General features: G+C 50.5%; 2 protein-coding genes across 9 annotated transcripts in view; one reads left to right on the top strand and one right to left on the bottom strand.

The window, feature by feature from the left end:
* The window catches only part of TCP11 (t-complex 11), a 132,842-nt gene that overhangs the window by 14,938 nt on the left and 98,908 nt on the right, over positions 1–18,996 (top strand). The window lies entirely within an intron of this gene.
* The window catches only part of SCUBE3 (signal peptide, CUB domain and EGF like domain containing 3), a 37,946-nt gene that overhangs the window by 9,792 nt on the left and 9,158 nt on the right, over positions 1–18,996 (bottom strand). For 2 of the 3 annotated variants that reach the window (XM_005603832.4, XM_023624788.2), the window contains exons 2-14: positions 14,591–14,713; positions 13,235–13,360; positions 10,429–10,563; positions 9,102–9,227; positions 8,803–8,919; positions 6,619–6,666; positions 4,141–4,257; positions 2,346–2,468; positions 1,731–1,847; positions 1,111–1,236; positions 720–836; positions 478–582; positions 67–183 (exon numbers count right to left, since the gene is read on the bottom strand). In XM_005603832.4, coding sequence (XP_005603889.1) covers positions 67–183; positions 478–582; positions 720–836; positions 1,111–1,236; positions 1,731–1,847; positions 2,346–2,468; positions 4,141–4,257; positions 6,619–6,666; positions 8,803–8,919; positions 9,102–9,227; positions 10,429–10,563; positions 13,235–13,360; positions 14,591–14,713 — 1,497 coding nt within the window. The remainder of the gene's footprint in view (positions 1–66; positions 184–477; positions 583–719; positions 837–1,110; positions 1,237–1,730; positions 1,848–2,345; positions 2,469–4,140; positions 4,258–6,618; positions 6,667–8,802; positions 8,920–9,101; positions 9,228–10,428; positions 10,564–13,234; positions 13,361–14,590; positions 14,714–18,996) is intronic. The other variant, XM_003363700.5, reaches the window with a different exon arrangement.

Below are 18,996 nucleotides of genomic sequence, written 5' to 3'. Positions count from 1 at the left end.
GAAGCTGAGGGGTGGGAAGGGTTTGGTGACCAGACAGCCCATTGGAGTGGGGTCCCCGGTCCAGACCTGGCCCCAGGATTCTGGTGGCATCCTCTGTTTTGCCTTTGTTTCGCAGGTGCAAACGGCATTTGGCATCCTTGATCTTGAAGGAGGCCCGCTGTTTAACTGACAGCACTGCAGCCTCTAGAGGGATGGTAGAAGCTCAGCACAGCCTGGGGGTTCCATGGGGGTGGGGGCTGCTCTGGAGGGTGTTGAGAAGCTGGGCAATAAGCCAGGGGCTTGGCTGGAGGAGAGGGATTATGAAAGCCAAGGGAATCAACATTAGGGGCAGAGGGAGCAAGTCAGCAGGGCTGGAGAATTACAGAGCAAAGAAGGGGATCCAGGAAAAAGGAAGGCCAGGAGGATTAATGAAGAAGAGAAATAGGGGTTAATAAGCAAGAGATTAGGGTGGGTACAGGCCTCTGGGCTGTTACTCACCATGGCAGTGGTTGGAGTTTGTGCTGTTCCCGGTGTGGCCGGCTCGGCCTGGAGCGGCCCTGGGGCTGGGGGTGCCACAGCTTACTGTGAAGCCGTTCTCAGATTCTGAGAGAAGGGAGTTGTCACAGCTTTGACCTGCTCCCCTAACCACCACTGGATGGAGGAATCCAAGGGGAGCAGAGGAGCTGCCTGTATACCAGCCTTGCCTCCCTGCCAGCCCTCTAGCAACCTCCTCTATGTACCTGGCAAAAACCGGGCCCGGGAGGGGCAGGTCAGGGCACAGGTGTCCTTCTTGCCAGATCGGTTGCAGCTGAGCATGGCTTTTGAGGCACCAGGACTGCTCTGACACTTTACCGGCTCTATGAAGGGGAGAGAGGCCTGAGGAGGGGAAGGCCTTCCTCTCCCACCCTCTCCCCCTCAGTTGGGTAATTTGGAGGAAGAGAATTAGCTACATGCAGAACTGTAATTGTAAACAGAGATTGATGAAGGGATTATTTACCAGAAACTTCATGTCTTTAACTCAAATGGCTACGTTCTCCACCCCCTACTACCTCATACCTTCCTCAGCATGGACCCCCAACATCCCCCCTGAAACTGCAGTGTCAGCTGCAGCCAGCAGAGGGCGCTGCCCACCTGTGCAATCCTTGCCGTTCCAGTGCAGCCGGCCCTGGCCTGCTGGGCAGGTACACTGGTAGCTGCCAGGAGTGTTGATGCAGCTGAAGCGGCAACCTCCTCGGTTGATGCTGCACTCATCCACATCTGGGGGAAGGAGTAGGGTGACACAGACAAACGATGGTGGGGGAAGAGTAGGAACCAGGGAGCAGGCAGTGAGTGAGGACCTTTGGTTAGAGTTCTAGGCACTCCAAGATGACTACTGGCCTGAGAAGAGCTCAAATCTAAGACCTCTTTCCCTTATCTCTAACCCCAGTCAAAAGAATGGGAAGGGGCCAAGCTGATAAGCTTTTTAAAGCCTTCCACTCCTACCTACCAGTGGGCCTGTAATTTGGGAGCTAAGGATGGGAGTTAAGGGGCAGTGATGGGGATGCAAGACAAATTTTGGAGGCAGAATACTGTTCCCTGATACCCTAGTCTCCCAGTTGTCTTAATTCCTCCCATTTCATCACAATGGATGCAGACATGGCACATGCTCCTGGGGATTGCCATAGCCACAAGCCAAATCAGGGACTTGTTCAATTGAAGGGTGAGAAGCTAAGAGGAGCCAGGTGGCTGAGGGTCCAAATTTGCTGGCTTACCCCCACAGTGGGTGACACCATACAGCAGGTAGCCATGATGGCAGAGGCACTGGAAGCTTCCTGGCATGTTGACACATATGTGGTCACAGGTTCGATCAAAGGAACATTCGTCTATATCTGGAAGAGCAAGAATTCAAGCCACTGAATCTGTCTTGGGCTACTTGACTCTGGGACCACTTGCTCAGGTGAAGGGCCCAAGTGAGGGGCCTTGGCTCTCCCCCTTAAATTGAAAGAGTCCCTACTCATGGCCCAGCCCTAAGATCAATGCATACCCATCCCTTGTGCCCTCTCCACTTGGAATCCTTGGAGTCAAGAACTATGAGATCTGGTGTCTATGGGTCAGGGCCACTATGTGTGGTTATGCAGGTCAAACCCTGCCAAGGATATGAATTGGGGTGAAATCCAGTCCTCACTCCTTGCCAAGCCTTGTGCCATAGTGTAGAGCTGGTCCGCCAAGAGGAAGGGGCACATTTGCTAATTCACAGCAGGACTATCTATGGAGACTCACCACAGTGTCTACTGAGTTTCTCAGACTCTGGCACTTCTGGCCTCCTTGAAGCTCATTTATCCCAAGAACTGCTCCCAAGGCTTTCCCCTTGGCCCAAGTCTGCTCACCCTGGCAGTTCCTTTCATTGATGAGAAGCTTATAGCCCTTCTTGCAGCTGCATTCAAAGCTGCCCACTGTGTTGCGACAAATGTGGTCACAGCCCCCATTGTTCAAGCGGCACTCATCTATGTCTGGGGAAGCAGGACAAAGTAGAGAGAATAAAAGGTTAATACTGAATACTGGGGACAAAAAGGAGACAGGATCCTTCCCTCCCTCCCAGAGCCACGGAAAATCAAGGAGAGCCCTGGGCCTGCCCCTTCTGACTCCTCTCAGTCTCCCATTTCCATTTCTTCCCTGTTCAGGGGATCTGTGCCATTATACCTTCTTTCCTGGGACTGAGTCCTCTTAGGAGACAGATGGGAATCAGAGTCAGGCCCTCAGGGAATTGCCTGGAGCAGGAAGTAGGTGGGCATTTGACCTATAGGGCTAGTCCATGCCCCTCACTCCTGATGGCCCTTCCCCAAAAGGCTGGTGAATAGGTTTATCCCTTTCCTGCCCCCCACCCCTGCCTGTCACAGGAGTCCTGGGGGATTGTGGCAGATTCAAAGGGGCAGCCCTTCAGAAAGGAGGAGCTGGGAGAGAGGCCAGGCAGGGAGGACCTCCAGGAGAGCCAGTGAGGCTGGGTAGCTGATGGGGGAGGGGTGGGGACCAGGCAGGGGGCTGGACTAGGAGAGGTCTGGAGAGACTCAGGCCTGAGGCAGCTTTCAGCACTAGGAAGGGAAGGGGGGGACGGGTAAGCGGCTTCCTTCCTGAGGTCAAGTTCCCCAAGCTGGTGGCAGACAGGACCCAGGCTACTCACCCCTACTTGGGGGAGGGGGCAGAGAGGGCAGCCTTCCACTTCACTCTTAGCATACCTGTCAACAGTCCTTCCCAGCAGGAAACCTCTCAACTCTGGCTGTCTGACCTACTGCCCCAGCCCTCCCCCAGTCCTCTCTGCCAGCTGTTGGGCCAAAAGACACAAAGAGCGAGCCCAGTCCTCCTCCCAGTTCCCACTCCTTGTGACCAGGGGACACAGACCTAATGAATCATTATTTTCAGTATGGCTACTCTCCCTTTTTCCTCCCTCCACTCCACCTTTCCCTCAGACCTGGCTAATTAAAAGGAGGGGAAATAGAATGGATAATGTGGGAAATTCTACCATAATAATAGCTAACACAAAGTGTTTACCATTTGCCAGGCACTGTTCTAAGTACTTTATACATAACTTATATATAACTCATTTAATCCTTACAACTTTCCTATGAGGCAAGCACCATTATTACAGTGAAACTGCGGCACAGAGATACTAAGTAACTTGCCCAGGATCACAGAGCTAATAAGAGGTAGAGCTGGGATCTGAACTCAGGTAGCCAGGCTCCAGCATCAGTGCTCCCAAGCACTGTCCTATTCTCCCTCTGACCAGTATAGCCTTTCCACTGGGAAGGTCTGGAGAATGTGGGTTAAGAAACACACTTCTGACCTTGTGCACACTCAATCAGGGCTCAAATATCCTTCTAGACTCAGGGACAAATGTGAATGGCATGTTCATTAACCAAGAGGGTTAGGGACCTGTAGGGGGATAGGAATGAGAGTAGGGAAAACAAGGGAGTGTAGGGGCAGGGGGCACTAAGGAATTGGCTGGACTTTTGTGCCCCTTGAAATGAGATGGGAAAGGTGGACAGGAGATAAGCCTTAGTCATGTCCTCAGTTCTTTATAATAAGGATAGCCTCCAGGGGATTGAGGAGGTCCCATAATAGGTACTCTATCTCTGGTCCCAACCTCAGCCCCTTACCCTGAAGCTCCTGTCCTCTGAAAGCCCTTACCTTTGCACGTCTTCCTGTCTGGCTGCAGCATGAAGCCCACAGGGCAGCTGCAGTGGACACCCGTCGCTGCATCGTGGCACTTACTGTCGCAGCCCCCATTGTTGACAGCACAGGTCTCTGTTTAGGAGGGAGGCAGGGGATGGTAACCGGGTTATCGGCTTGGAGGAGTCCTGAACTTGAGGGTAGTGGAGAGCACAGAGGCCCAAGGGAAGGCCTCGGCTGCCTCCCTGTGCTTTAGAAGGAGCATTAAGCGGAGGCTCCCAGCCCCCTTCCTCCCATCACTCCCAGCCCCCATCCCCTCACAAGTGCAGCCAAGCAGTCCACTTCCCTGCCCCCTACTTGATTGAAACAAGGTGGACAGCAGTGAGGCAGGTACAAGCCAGAGCTGTCAGGCAGGAATGTGCTGAGGGGGTGGAGGAGGTGGAAAGGGGAGGGCGCAGGGAGGGATGGGAGGTAAGTAAGGGTGGCTCTCGCCGCCAGGGAATAAAAAGGGACAGATAGGAGTTTCCTCCTCTTTCCACTGGCTCTCTCTTTGGTAGATGGGGGGTCATGGTGGGGCAATCTTGTGAAGAGTGAGCCTGGTGATTCCTAAGACAGCTGAGGGATGACCACCAGTTCATCTTCCCTTCCTCCCTGCCCAGCTGTCTTAAGAAAGATCTCCCTTCCAGGACTGACTGCTCATCCTCAGAGTAGACAGCACATACTTGATCATTTCTCAACCCCTTCCCAGCTACCTCCAACTCCTCCGGGGCCCTCCTTTTAGTTCCTGATGGAAATAAGCTGGCTGTTCTGTTGTTGTTTTACTCTGCGAATGGGGAGATATTATCTAGGGCAGGGTAGGGGGCAAAAGGAGAAGAAGAATCTAGAGGAGAAGGAAGGGCATAAGAAGGTAGGTGAAAGAGTTAGAGACCCTCAGAGCTAAGTGTCTTCTGAAACCCCTCTTGACTGGTAAGTTTTCCCTTCTATGAGAGGCCAGAGTGAGGTGAGTATGGATGGGTCACTCTCCCTATTTTCTGAATTCAGAGCAGGAGAAAAAACAGGTTTAAACTGCAGCTCAGGAGAGTCAAGTGAGCCCAGGGAAAAACCATCAGCTCAGATAGTGCAAGGCCTGACTGTGGAGGAGGTGGAGGCCATCCTCTGGGGGCCTAGAATTCTCCCATTAGAGAGAGACAGTCTGGAGGCCTCTGCTAGGGAAGAGAGGAGAGTGGCTCTCAGAATCAGGGGAGCTGAGTGAGAAAAGCATTGGAGAGTACTATCATCTTCTTGAATCTCTGACTCCTAAGACTCAGGCCCAACCCTTGTCACTGAGGAGACCAGCAAGGCAAGGAATGCAGCGCAAGGCCAACTCTGCCTGTGGTTCCCTGGTCATGCCTGGTTTGGGAGCAGCCACAGTGGGATCTCCTATGTGCCACTCCCACCTTTATCACTCCTGAGGTTCCCCAAGACCATGGAAGAATCCCCAAGCCCAGCCACTCCCGAGAGTGCTCTTAGCATAAGATGATGTCCCTCAAGCCCTGAGCAGGGAGAGGGGAACAGAGATCCTGCGCCAAGTCTAGGTTGATTCTGAGGAATCCAGGATGGGAAGCAACAGAGCTGGCACAATGTCCACCCCAGGCTGGACCAGGAAGCTGGGCATAGCTGCCCACCCCTGCAGGGCAGCACTCTCCAGGGCAGGGTTGGGGCAGCAGGATGGCAGCGCCTCAACCCTTTGTTATTCAGGTCACAGTGTTAAAACCAAAGTTACTCTGTGCTTAGTCTGTGGCAGGTGCTTACTAGATGCTCTGTACGCATTATCTCAATCATCACAGCAACCCCAAGGGAAGACTCTTATTCTCCCTGTCTTATAGAAGAGTAAACTGAGGATCAGAACAGAAAGTAGCTTGCTTGAGATCATATGGTTAGAAGGTGGCAGAGCCAGTATGCAAACTCAGATCTGTCTGAACTCAAATGTCATGCTCTTAACCATTATGGTGGGAGAGAATGGTGAGTGATGCTGGGACTGTGAGCTTATGTGGGTAAGAACCTAACAAAGAAGCCCCAAGGAGGGGATGGCATCTCACCCTATCCCACCCCTATCTCAGGTGGCACAGTGGGCATGATGGGTAAGAAGGAGCTGGCTGGGTCTTTAGCTGTGTAGAAAGCAGAGAGAGGGAGTGGGCAGATGGTTGGGAAGGGCTGAGGTGTTAGAAGGTGGCTGAGGGAGAAGGTGGGAGGAGGGAGCAGGAGAGGAAGGAGAGAAAGATTGTGACAGGATAAAAAAAAGACAAAACCAACACGAAGGCTCCAGGGCCAGCTCGTGGGGACTCAGGTTTTCTGTCACCCATGGGCCCAGTACCCAGGCTGCCAGGCGAGCCCTGCTGGCAGGCTGGAGCCCAGTCAGACTGGGCCCAATGGGCATGCGGTTAGTGGGAGCCCCAGCGGGTTAGCCCTTCCCCTAGCAAGCCAGTGAGAGCAAGCGGAGAGAGCAGACATATTTACCATTAGAAACGGCCTGAGGGGGGATGTGCTGCTCTAGCCGCCTTTCCCCTGTTTGACATTGTAAAAAAGCTGTTTAGATGCTGGGCAGGAGCCACTGTGGCCCACTGTGCCCCAGCCCCCTTCCAACCCTCCTCCTCCGCCCTGCAGGCCCAAACCACTAACCCCAAGTGATGAGCCCTGAGACTCCTACATTTCACTCCCCAGCCTTGTCCTGCCTGGTATCCTCAGGGAAGCTAGGCTCCCACCAAGTGACTGATAGGAAACCGAGTCTCAGGGGCAATCATGGGCCCAGTACCACACAGCATGCCAAAGGCACAGCTGCCAAATCCCAAATCCCAAAGGGTGCCTACCCTACCTGCTAAATTATACTGCTCTTTGTTTCCCCACTAAATCTGAATGTCCTGATGGCCCCGAACAATGAAGTTTCCTCCTACCAGGGCTGGGGAGAAAAATGAGATATAGGGCAAGGTAAAATAAGTTCTATTGGAGAAGAGGGAGAGGAACTCAGAAAGAACATAGCTGTGAACCCTAGAACTGCCTCATTTGCTCTCCTACCTCACTTGGCTGTGGCCTGGAAGGCAGAATGGGTCTTGCATTAGAGAAAAGGTCAAGCTTAATAGGGATATTTTCAAAAGCAGCCGTGCCCAGGACTATCAGAACAGAAAGAAACCAGAGAGGGACCCGGCCCCACATCCATGGGCTCTGAGCTCTGTCCTGATACATGCAGCTTTTCTTTGGGGACTGCATGCAGTTTCTTTGGGGAGACTCTGGGGCTGTGTGAGTGTGTCCAGGGGATGGAGGGAGGTTTAGAAAGCGGAAGAATTAGGCTTATGAGGAAAAATGAAAGGAACTGGGACAAACCAGCCTGGAGAAGGCAGCCTGAAGACCTAAAAATGTTCCAGAATCTTTGAAGAGTTAGTCTAGGGGAAACATGTAACAGGAGAGATTTTAATTACAGAAGTTTAGAACCGTGTGTGCAAGTCTCAGGAGCCGGTACCTGGGGGAGACCTTTAAGAGCATCAACTGCTCCCCTGTTCTTGTGTCTGGGGGCAAGGCAGTGCTGTTTGCAGAAATGGGGTGGGTCTCTGGAGTGAGATGGGGGAGAGTCTGGTTCTTAGGCTGAATGTCATGTCTCTGATATACACACAGAGTGGACTATGTTCACACCTCCCCATCCCCAGCATGTTGTAGCCCATGAGACGAACGGCCATCCATAAATATTCATGCCCACAGAACAAGCTCGCTCCCTGCTTGGCTCAAGACACAGCCTTTCCCCCTGCCCAAACTCTTCCCTTTCAGTTCCCACTTCTCCAAGGGGACACCTTATCCCATCATCTTTCTCAGCCCTCTGTGAGCACGTAGTAATTGGCCTTCAGGAAAGACCTAAAGATTTAGGGAATTAGGAATTAAACTTAAGGAATTATATTCACCTATGGTACCTGACGATATATGAGGTAAGGCCTAGGAATTCAGGAAAAGGGGTCCAGGTGTTAAGAAGGCCCCAAACCAGGGCAAGAAGGATGGAAGGCTGGAGTTGGTGAGGACATGAGGGGACAGGCAGAGCAGAGAGGGAATACCGCTGGAATGTGGAGGAAAGAGAAGGAAATAGGGATTAGGATGAGGGGAGTGGAAAGGGGATTTACAAGAGGAGAGGGAGGAGAGAAAGGATAAAGAAGAAAAAGATACCTGGAGTCAGGAAACCCCATTTGTCAGTTCAGGGCTAGTTGTTCCAGGAAAGAGCACTCTGTCCCACCCTCAGTTCCACAGTGGACTTTGATAGCTCCCATCTTGCCACACTAGTCCAGCAGGGCCTCTGGTCTGGCTTAATCCGCTGCATTGCCCCAGCTCTCCTCCTCCTTCTCAACCACAGCCTTAGTCAACAAGCACCCTGCTAATTATTCCCAGTTTGACAACACTTTATCCTGGATAAAGAGGATGGTAAGGCTCCTGGGGGTGGGGCAGTGGAACCAATGGGTCTGGGAGGAGAAGAGGGTCAGGTGAGCCTTTCAATCTTTCAGAGTTGTCCCTCACTAGATCTGGCATTGTCTGGGTCTTCAACTCACTCACCAGTCACTCTGCACCCAGTACCTGGGCCCCATGTGCTACCCCCGTCCCCTGGTTCCCAGGGTCCCCTAGCCCCACCCCCACCACAGGTGGACTGAGTTCTCCACTGGCCTCACCCACCGATGCATGTTTTCCCGTCGGTATGGAGCACAAACTTGACATGGCAGCCACATCGGGGACCCTGTTCTGTGTCATCGCATGTGTGCTGGCAGCCACCGTTACCATAGTTGCACGTCACTGTGTAGAGAGGGCAGGAGGCCTGTCAGCTTGCTTCTCCCTGGGTACCGTAGTTCTCCATAACACGGATACTGGCCCTCTTATCTAGTTGCCTCTCCCATGCTACCTTTTCCTCCCACCTCTTGCTGCTGAGCCCCCCACACCCCTCCCCTTCTCCCCCACTGCCATCCCAATGATCTCACATTTACAGTCCCGTTGGTTCTTGGTGAGCTCGAAGCCAGGGCGGCATTCACAGGCGATACCCCCTTTTGGTGTCTCCCGGCAAATGTGAGCACAGCCATGATTCTTGTTCATGCAATTCATTCCTTCTAAAAGGGAAGAGGTGGGCAATGAACACTTTGTAGTCCTGTACACCTAGAGGAAGAAGAACTAGAAGGGATAGTTTGGGCCAAGGGAAATGGGAGAATTCCACTGGCTGCAACAGAGAGGAGACTGACTCTTCCACTCACAGGCCCCCATCCTGCCCACAGAGCTGGGTGCTAAGGAGCAGAGCTCAGAGCCATTCTGAATGATGTATAGGTATTGATACCCAGCCCCAGGAAAACTTACATGATCACCCTCTCCTTCAAACAATAAAAAAATAGTGTCTAGGGGTACTGGCCCAGTGGTGTAGTAGTTAAGTTCACATGCTCTGCTTCAGTGGCCCAGAGTTTACTGGTTTGGATCCCGGGTGTGGACCTACACACCATTCACCAAGCCATGCTGTGGTGGCATCCCACATACAAAATAGAGAAGATTGGTGCAGATGTTAGCTCAGGGCCAATCTTCCTCACCACCACCCCCCCCGCCACACACACACACAAAAGTGCCTAGGTATTGTACTAGGTATTGGGTGGATTTAGGAAGGACCCAGAAAAATATAAGATATGATCTCTTTCCTCAAGGAGCTTATAGTCAAACTGGGAAGAAGATAAATAATATTTACAGTGTGAGTGGGGAGTAATTGGTACAGATGATTACTATATGATTTTACTCAAAAAATATTTATTAAACTCCCACTAAAAGCAGGGAAGAATATTAGGTTCTGGGGATACAAAGATGAATGATATAGTCCCTGCCCTCAGGGGGAAAGGGAGCAGAGTCTGGGGGGGAAGGGAGCAGAGTCACAGAAACAGATAACACATACCCCACTATTCCTGCCTGACCCTCCCAATCCAATCTAAAGAATAAGGCATCAGTGAGGCCCTCTCAGATAACAGCAGCTTAGAGCTCAGCCATCTACAATTAGGAATGACATCCACCTTGGGTCTGGACACAGAGGATGCCCCACAGTAGCCTCAGTCCCACACTGACCCCAACCCCAAATGAATTCTCCCAGATTTTGCCCTAACACAGAGTGTCTGTGCATAGAGCCTTAGGATGTGATTGGGTTGAGGGACAAGAGAAGAAGGAGCTAGCAGAGTTGAGAACAGAGGGTGAGACCTAGGGACTACTGAAGGAAAGCTCCCAAGAAGACTGAGAGAGAAGCCTGGGAGTGCAGGGCTGGGCCCTCCTCGGTCATGGGCTGACCTTCCGGCCGCTGGATGCAGGTGTGCTGATTGTCGCTGAGGAAGAAGCCTTCCCGGCAGTGGCACTCATAGCTGCCCATCATGTTGACACAGCTCTGCTGACAGCCGCCGTTGCCCTCAGCACACTCGTCCACATCTGTGCAGGATAGGTGGTTGGTGAGGCCATGGGGTACAGGTCAGGTCTAGCATGTACTCTGAGACTTCAGCACCAAGGGCTGAGGGCAGTCTTCAGAATCCAGCACACCCGACCCCACCCCCAATCTAACACCCAGCCTTAGGCCAGGCACTTCTCACCCGCTAATCAGCTAATGTTCCACTGCTCATGAAGAGGCCACCTTAAGAGGGCAGAGCTGCGGAGCTAAGCAGGTGGGGAGAGGACATTTGAACATGGCTCACTTAGGTGAAGAGTTGTCCCCCTTTTCCTAACCTGTTGAAATTGGGCCTGAGGGTAGAGGAGACCAGGAAAAGAGCCAGAGCAAGAGGAACGGAGATGAATATGAGAATGGAGATTGGTTGGGGATAGGAACTGGGGGCAGCTGGTTGTGATGAGCAGCCAGGGTATCAGAGAACCTGGGAAAAGACTCAGTGTGCAAGGAGAGCTATGGCCATGGTGCTGAGGTCAGAGGGGCAGGGTGGGGAAAGGCAGCAAGCTTCAACTCCTTGCAGGGCAGGGACCATTTCGATGGACAGGCCACAGCTCCGTCCTTCCTCTCCTCCCCCCCATGCCTGGGCTTGCTGCCATATTCCCTAGCCTTTCTCCTATTTTGGTTTAACAAAACAAAGTCTGGTAGCTTGGCGGGGAAGGGTGAGGGGAGAGCTGCCAGGCCACACCCTAATCACCACCTCAAATCACCACCCCCAGGTCCCAGAGCCAAGCTCATCCTGGGGTTCCCACTTCAATGCCTTGACTCCATCTCTATGCTACCTCCTGCCTTCCCAAGTCCACAGCCCTTCTCAGTTTTCCTTGGCCCAGGACATATCATGGAGATTGGTCCCCAAATGGAGCAGCTGGAACCTAGACTTCTGAGGGCCTCATCTGCTCCTCTCTTCTCATCCTCTCTGCTGAGCCCTGAAACCCTGACCTTTCTCCTTCTGGCCAAGGGCAGAGGGGCCGGATCCAGCAGGCCCCTGCCTAAGAGATACACCTTTGGGAAAGCCAAGGAGTTAGACTTTCCTTTGCCTTGTTCCTGTCTCTGCCCTATCTCTCACTAGACCCCTGACTTCTCCCCATCCCTGTCTTCCTGTTCTTACCCCATCCTACATTCCATCCTTCTGTTTGCTCCCTTCTGTTCCAACCTTGTGACTTTGCTATTCTAGCCAAATTCTTTCCTCTAATTCTCGGTGGGGAAACTGAGGCCCAGGGCATAGATGACTTACTCAAGGTTCCCTTAAAAGCCAAATGTAGGGTTAAGACTTTGAACCCCAACTCTAGGGTTAGGGTTAGATAGACCTTTGCTCCCCCTTCCATACCTACTCATTCTCTTATCCCTCTGGTTAGTTTTCCCCAAAATACTTATAGGAAAACTAGACTTGGTGAAAATTGGAGGCCTAGAAAAGTCAAAGAACCAAAAGAACTCAGAAACTGATGTTTGCAGTCCTGGTCCAAGTTTCACAACCTCTTCTTCCCAAGGAGTCCTCAAAAAGGACCCTCACAGGTGACTGGACAGATGAGTAGTGAGGTCTTTCCTTGGCAGCTACAGTGGTAGGAGAAGTGGCCAGGGGTAGGGGAAGGGCCCAGCAGGATCAGGGTTTAGAGGCCTGAGTTGGGAGCAGAAACCTATAAGCCTGGTCCAAGGATGGAATGTCACTGGGTTTGGAGGTATCTCTAGTAAGGAGGCTCTCCTAGGTCAATGGGACCTCAGATAATTCATCTGTTTGTTTAGGTGGGGGGTGGGGAAGCAACCTAGCCTGCTTTTCTGGGCATCATTTCTCTTGCTTTTCTTTCTTTACTGGTCTTCTATTCTTCTAATCTCTTATTTTTGTTTTGGCACCAGAGAGAAAGAATTTGGGGAAAAACCCCTGGGTTCACATCTCAAACCTTTTTTCTGCTATAGGCTTCAGTTTTTCTACTTGAGGAAGAATCTGACATGGTCCCAGTAATTTTCCAAAATGATACAGACCAAAGTTGAGTTTAGTTCCCTAGAGATTCTCCTATCTCTGATCCAGCTCCTGGGGCAAAGGAGATCAGGTCGCAGCCTCAGAAGTGAGGAGGGTGAGCCTGGAGATTGAAGGAGGAGCTGGGAGAAAACCAGCCTTTAAGGATTACAGGCTCCCCAGGGCACAGGGAAGCACCAGCAGCAGCATCGACAACATTCCTCTCCTTTATTGAGCACCCACTGTGTGCTTAGGATAGTACAGGGCTCTCTACACATGTTCTCTTATAGTGATTCACTCAGCACCCCTCTGAGTGGGATATTACTATCCCCATTTTAGAGATGAGGAAGCTGAGGTTCCCATAGACTAGTTGATTTGCCAAGTTGAAGGCCCCACAGCTAGTAAGCAGCAGAGAGACCCAAGATCTGTCTGAAGCTAAATCACCTTCCCACCACACTCCACCCTCTGCAGCTAAACCTGCTATTGTCATCTCCTGGCGCTTGCCCTGGGAGCACTTTCTAGCAGCATCTCCTCTGACGTTTTTCATCCAGCAGCAGGATTATTTCATTTCAGCGCCCAGTCTCAAAGGGGAGGCTGACCTTGTTCTCTATTTTGTGGGAATGCAGCTTTTTGATCACTTTCCTCTCCTTGCCTGGGAAATGGGAAATGTTCCCCACAAGACACCCCTACCCACATCCCTCTCCCTTGCTTACCCAGACAGTTGTGTCCGTCATGTGCCAGGTGGAATCCATCATAGCAGGTGCATCGGTAATTGCCAGGGATGTTGACACAGTCGTGCACACAACCTGCATTATCCTCTCGTTCACACTCATCCACATCTGTGGGCAAAGAGGAGCTGAGACAGCTGGACCCACCTGCGTGCCCCCCACTGTCCACCCCCGTGCTCCTCCTTGTGGTGGTTTTTGTAAAAAACATAACCTGCATGTGCGTGCGTGTGTGTGTGTATTTACAGTTACTTTCATAGCATACAAATCATTTTGTATTTTGTAATTCTCAATTAAACTTGTCATAAACATTTTCACGTTTCTACCCAGTCTTTCTAATTACCACTGTACATGGTTGCAGAATATTCCATTCTGTTGCTATATCATAATTTATTAATCCTTTTTCTCTATGGTTAGATTTTTTTCCCTAAGACTGGCACCTGAGCTAACAACTGTTGCCAGTCGTCTTCTTTTTTTTTCCCCTTCTTCTTCTCCCCAAATCCCCCCAGTACATAGTTGTATATCCTAGTTGGAGGTCCTTCTAGTTGTGGCATGTGGGACGCTGCCTCACCGTGGCCTGACGAGCGGTGCCATGTCCGTGCCCAGGATCCAAACCAGTGAAACCCCGGGCTGCCGAAGCAGAGCACGCGAACTTAACCACTCGGCCGTGGGGCCGGCCCCAGATTTATTCCATTTATTTTACCAGCATAAATAATGCATCAAAGAACATCTTCTCCCATATATTATTTTGTTTCTTTGAATTTCCTTTGAATAAGTCCCTGAGAGTAAAAATTCTTGGGTCAAAGGATAGAAATACCTTTTAAGATCCCTGCTAGGTATGACAAAACCACTTTTCAATTTATAATGTCACCAGGAATTAACAAGTGTACCTTGTCCACTAAAGTCTTACCAAAACTGAAGGTCATAAATTTAAAATAACATCTCAAGACTGCTTTAATTTGCGTTGCTTTAATTATAAGCGTAAGATGTGTTTGTTTATGATATGAATTTCCCCTGGGGTAAACTGTCTGTTCTCATCCTTTGTGGGCATGGTATAAGGGTCTCAGGATGGAAGTTCCAACATCAGGGAACCTCAGGCTTTAGTCCCATGATTCTAATCCCCCACCCAGCCAAGCTGTATGGCTGTGAACTACTCCCACCAGGGCCTCAGTGAGCCTATATAGTGCCTTTGTGCTAATTAGAAAATGGCACCCTCTCTGGGAAGAAACAGCTTCTCCTCCAACCCTCATCCCCATGCCAGTGTACTATGGCCAGCTGAGGGCAGTGGCACTGGTTTCCCCTCTCCAGCAGGTCCCCCTTCTTCAGATGCCCTTGCAGCCTCACCTTTGCAGTGTTTACCATCCCCTGTGTAGCCAGACTTGCAGATGCACTTGTATGACCGTGGGGTGTTCTGGCAGATAGCATCGATGTGGCAGCTGTCCGTCCCCTCCACACATTCGTCCACATCTGGCAGGGACAGAGGAGGCACATGAGACCCTCTGTCGGTGCCTCCCTCTCCTCTAAAATAGAGACAGTGATCCCTCCAGAAGCAGGTGCTCTCCCACAACCCTCTGACTTCACAGTGGGCTGACTCTGTAATTTCAGGAATTCAGAAAGAACCCCCCTTCCCTTCAAAAATACTTAATCCACAATGACAGCTAAAATTCCATCATTTGAAACACTCCTCTTTGATTTAAAAACAAAACACCCTTGGACTGGATAGCACACTTAACTTGATTAGAAATATTCATTCTAGTGTGAATGTTTTCCTTTCTTAGGAGCAGGCTTAGGGGGTGGGGGAAGAAAAAAGGCAGGGCAACAGTGGCCTCTGGGAAAGTGGCAGGGTCCAGCAGCCATTGGTAATTAAAGGAGGAAGGAAGGGAGACAGGGTATCTGAGGAATCCTCATCTCCCTCACAATTCTGCTTGAGACCAGGCCTGCTCTCACTTGCCCACCATGGCGCCAAGAATCTTTAGAGGAAAGAAGTTCCATGCTGGAAGATTTCCCTTGGCCCCTATGCTGTCAACAGCGGAGGGACCAGGAGCTGGCAGGGCTGGCACTAGCAACCTGAAGCCTGGTAAGTGCAGCCCTTGTGGCTCTCCAGCTGTCTCAGGCAAGCCCACCCATCCTGCCTCCCTGAGCGCTTTCATCTCACTCCAGGTGCTCTCTCTCCTGGCCCTTGCTCTGACACCAGGTGCTAATCACAGAGCTATGCTAAAAGAAGAGGTCTCCCAAGGTCTAGCAAAAAGGATGGTTCAGAAAGGACATAGGAAAGAGTCATTTATCATCTTGGGCAAGAGTCCAACTTTTGGGGCAATGTTATGATGCCCAGAAATCTGAACTGAAATAAGGAAAAATGTTTCATTCAGTTGAAAATGCTTTATAAAGTGTGTTTGTGAAAGGTGCTATGCTGAAGGCTGTGGAGGCTCAGAGGTGACTCAGCCCAGCCAAAAGAAGAGACAACTAAGTAACGTGAAGCAGGATGGGGTTGAGTGCCAGGAAGGCATTAGAGATAAGGTGAGGGGGTCCCCAACTCTGGCTGCACATCAGTCAGCTCCCCTAGGAGATGCTCAAGCGCCACCCCTAGAGGTTCTGGTCCCCTCTGGGGTCTGGCCATCAGTACACTTCTAAAGCTCGCCAGGTGAGTCTAATTGCAGCCAGGCTTCAGAATCTGTGTTCAAGGGAAGATCAGAGGAGGAAGAGACTACTTCTGGCTGTGAACTGGGAAACTCAAGATAATGTGTAAGTAGCAACCTGCAAGTAAAATAAATGGGATTTGAAATCAAGACTAACTTCCAAGTGTGATCTGTGGACAGCAGAATTGCCTGGCTTTTGTTAAAATGCAGATTCTTAGGCCTTATCACTGACCTGTTGAATCCAAATCCTAAGGTGCTTGATACATTTTTTACTGAATAAGTGAATGACTGGACCAGTAATCGCTTCAATTTATAGACACCTATGAGTGCTCGCTGGAAACAGTTAACTGTCCTCTGCTTTCATATTTCAAGAAGTACTTCAAGGTCAGGACTGAAGCTTCCTGGGGCTAAGAAGAGAACTGAAATTTGGAAGAGTGCCCCCAAACACCCTGCCTCAAATCTCTCAGGCTTCTCTTCAGCTCTGCACTCTACTCTCCAACTCTCTTCAATTCGTCTGCAGCAGCCCACTACACCCAGTGATTCTAACTGCTGTAATTCACACTTCTCTCCACCTCACTCAGGCTCTGCAGTCATGCTGTCTGCCTGCTGGCCCACTCTTGGAAGTTATCCCAAAGCGAAAGAGTGGAGAAGAGGGGGCATGGAAGACCAGTTCATAAGAACTTTTCCAATTCTCCTATCTCTTCCTCTTTAAAATGGGGATGATAAAACCTCCTCATGAAAGGCTGTGAACAGTTGATGAGATAATTTGTGTAAAGTACCTAATAAAATGTCTGGTAAATAGTAGTTTACCCGTAGTTTCCATCCCAGTAGATGGAAGTGTCAGATAAGTATTAAATCACTGATTCAGACAGCAGATGCTCTAGGAATGTGCTAAGATGGTAGCCACTAGCCACATGTGGCTATTTAAATTTAAATTAATTTAAAATTCAGTTTCTCAGTTGCACTAACCACAGGCCAAGTGCTCAATAGCCATACGTGGCTAATGGCTACCACAGTGGACAGCACAGATCTGGAATATTTCCTACCTCATAAGAAGTTCTGTGAGATGGTACTGCCTTAGGAGTTCTCAATAAGGGTTACCCCTGGACCTGGGTGGACCAAAAAAACTTCCTGAGGAGTGAGATCACGGTTGAATTTTGGAGGTTGGATAAGCATTATCAGAAGAGGAAAGAGAAAATTTCAAGTGTGGTTAAAGGCATGAAGAAAGGCAAGGCACTCAGAGGTCCAAGCCCTCCTTCTTGTCCCCATATTTACACATGCCCTCCATGGTGGGGAAAAATATTTCTTAACTAGTTCCAATCTCTGAATGGCCTAAGGCTTAGTTTTATATGTTCTTGTCTGGTCCCTGGAGGAGGAGGGACTGGATGATCACCCCCTCCTCTGTGGTAACCTTTGTGAGTTTTAGAGGCAGCATGAGTCACTGGACAATCCCAGTGACTAATAATCATCCTGTTCATCCTGCTTTGAGCTCTCCTCCTTCTGTCCCTCTCCATCCCTTCCCCAGAAGCCAGCAGGGCCACTTGGAAACTCACCTGGAAGCTCCTTCTCTCGAGCCATCTCAGGGGTATACATGCCCGTCTCTGAATTGGCTGGTGCTTCACTAGCATCTGCATCAGGCTATCTGGGCTCCCAGTTCTTTCCTTTGCCTCCAATTCAATGCTTACCAGTACTAGAGTGGACCCTGATGCTGACTGCAGCAAACTAAGACTTCCTGGCAGGGCCTTTAGACCCTTCCATCATCTGGGCTTTTCCCACCATCTTACCCCTCTTCCTCGCTCACTAGGCTTATCCCTCTTCAGCAAAGGGTCTCTGCTCTGGAAAACTTTATCTCCTCCCTATTCCCTCTACAACACCTAACCGTTCTACTACCCCTTTTCAGACATTCACACACGTCTCATTCTTCACATTTGAGATGCAATCCTCTCGTTTCTCTTCTAGCCACACTATGCCCAGCTTCCCCAATCTGGCTCAAAATTGTCTTCCCAAAAGCTCTTCCTGGTAAGCCCTATTCCTGGTGATTCCTGGGTCTAGGGCCTCAGTTTGCCTCAGCTCAACTGCAGCTCTTTCTGAGTTGCTTTGCTAATGCTCTAAAGCCATCTCATATGGCATGTTCAGGTTTCCTCACTTGGCTGGTCACTCACTGAGGAAGGGACCCTTCAGCTATTTGGATGGAATCTTTTGAAGCGAAACAGACCTAAAACAGAGCTCTGAAACAGGGCCCCAAATTATATTCAGCATCTCCTCCCTTTGCCATTCATTCTTTCAGAGCTCTCTCCCTCCACATCTGCCCACCCACAATTTGTTCGTGCAGGGATCCCTTCTACACCCATGGGCACAGTCTCATCTTAGCTCATTCTCTCAGGGTGCAGGTGTCTATTGCTGACCTCACAAATGAGTGGATGCTGTTGGGCATGGACTGGTTTAGACCTGGTTGCACACTGGGATTCCTTGGGGACCTTTTGAAAACTGTGAGTGTCCAGGCACTCTCCTAGACCAGCTGCATCCAGATCTCCAGGGTGAGGCTGGGCTGCTGTCTGTCTTCCCTTCCCAACTCAGGTAATGTGAATGGACTATTTGCCCAAGCTGGGAAGAGACCAGGGGCAGCAATGTGACTGAGTGTTTGAGAAAGGGAGTTCTGGACTGATACTGTGTCACTTCAAATGCCAGCTCCACCTGTTTCTGTGTGGTCCTGAGCCAGTCTCTGAATTTATCTGCTCCCTCCTCTGTAAATGGGAATAATAATAATAGCACCTCCTCATGGGGCTGCCAAGAGCATTCAAATGAGTGAATACTTATCAAGTACTTAGCACTGTAATGCAGCCATATAGTAACTGCTCAATAAAGTTTCACTGTTTTTATTCCTTTTCTCCAGCTTCTTCCTCAGTATCCTTTCTGAACCCCTCTCTCCTCCCTGCTCCCCCTTATCAAAGTCCCATTTCAGGCCTGGTTTGGGGAAATGCAGCACCAGGGGAGCATGTGATGGTAAGGGAATTGTGGGGAGACACATCCCTGAAGGTACCTGATCCACTGCCTACTCTACTCATGCTGGGAACTGCCCAAGGAGGAGGGTGAGGTGGGTGAGAGGCCAGTTGG

This window comes from Equus caballus, chromosome 20, assembly GCF_041296265.1.
Source record: "Equus caballus isolate H_3958 breed thoroughbred chromosome 20, TB-T2T, whole genome shotgun sequence".
Lineage (NCBI taxonomy): Eukaryota > Metazoa > Chordata > Mammalia > Perissodactyla > Equidae > Equus > Equus caballus.
The sequence above is the reverse complement of the archived record's forward strand: the minus strand, read 5'-3'. Positions and strand labels throughout refer to the sequence as shown.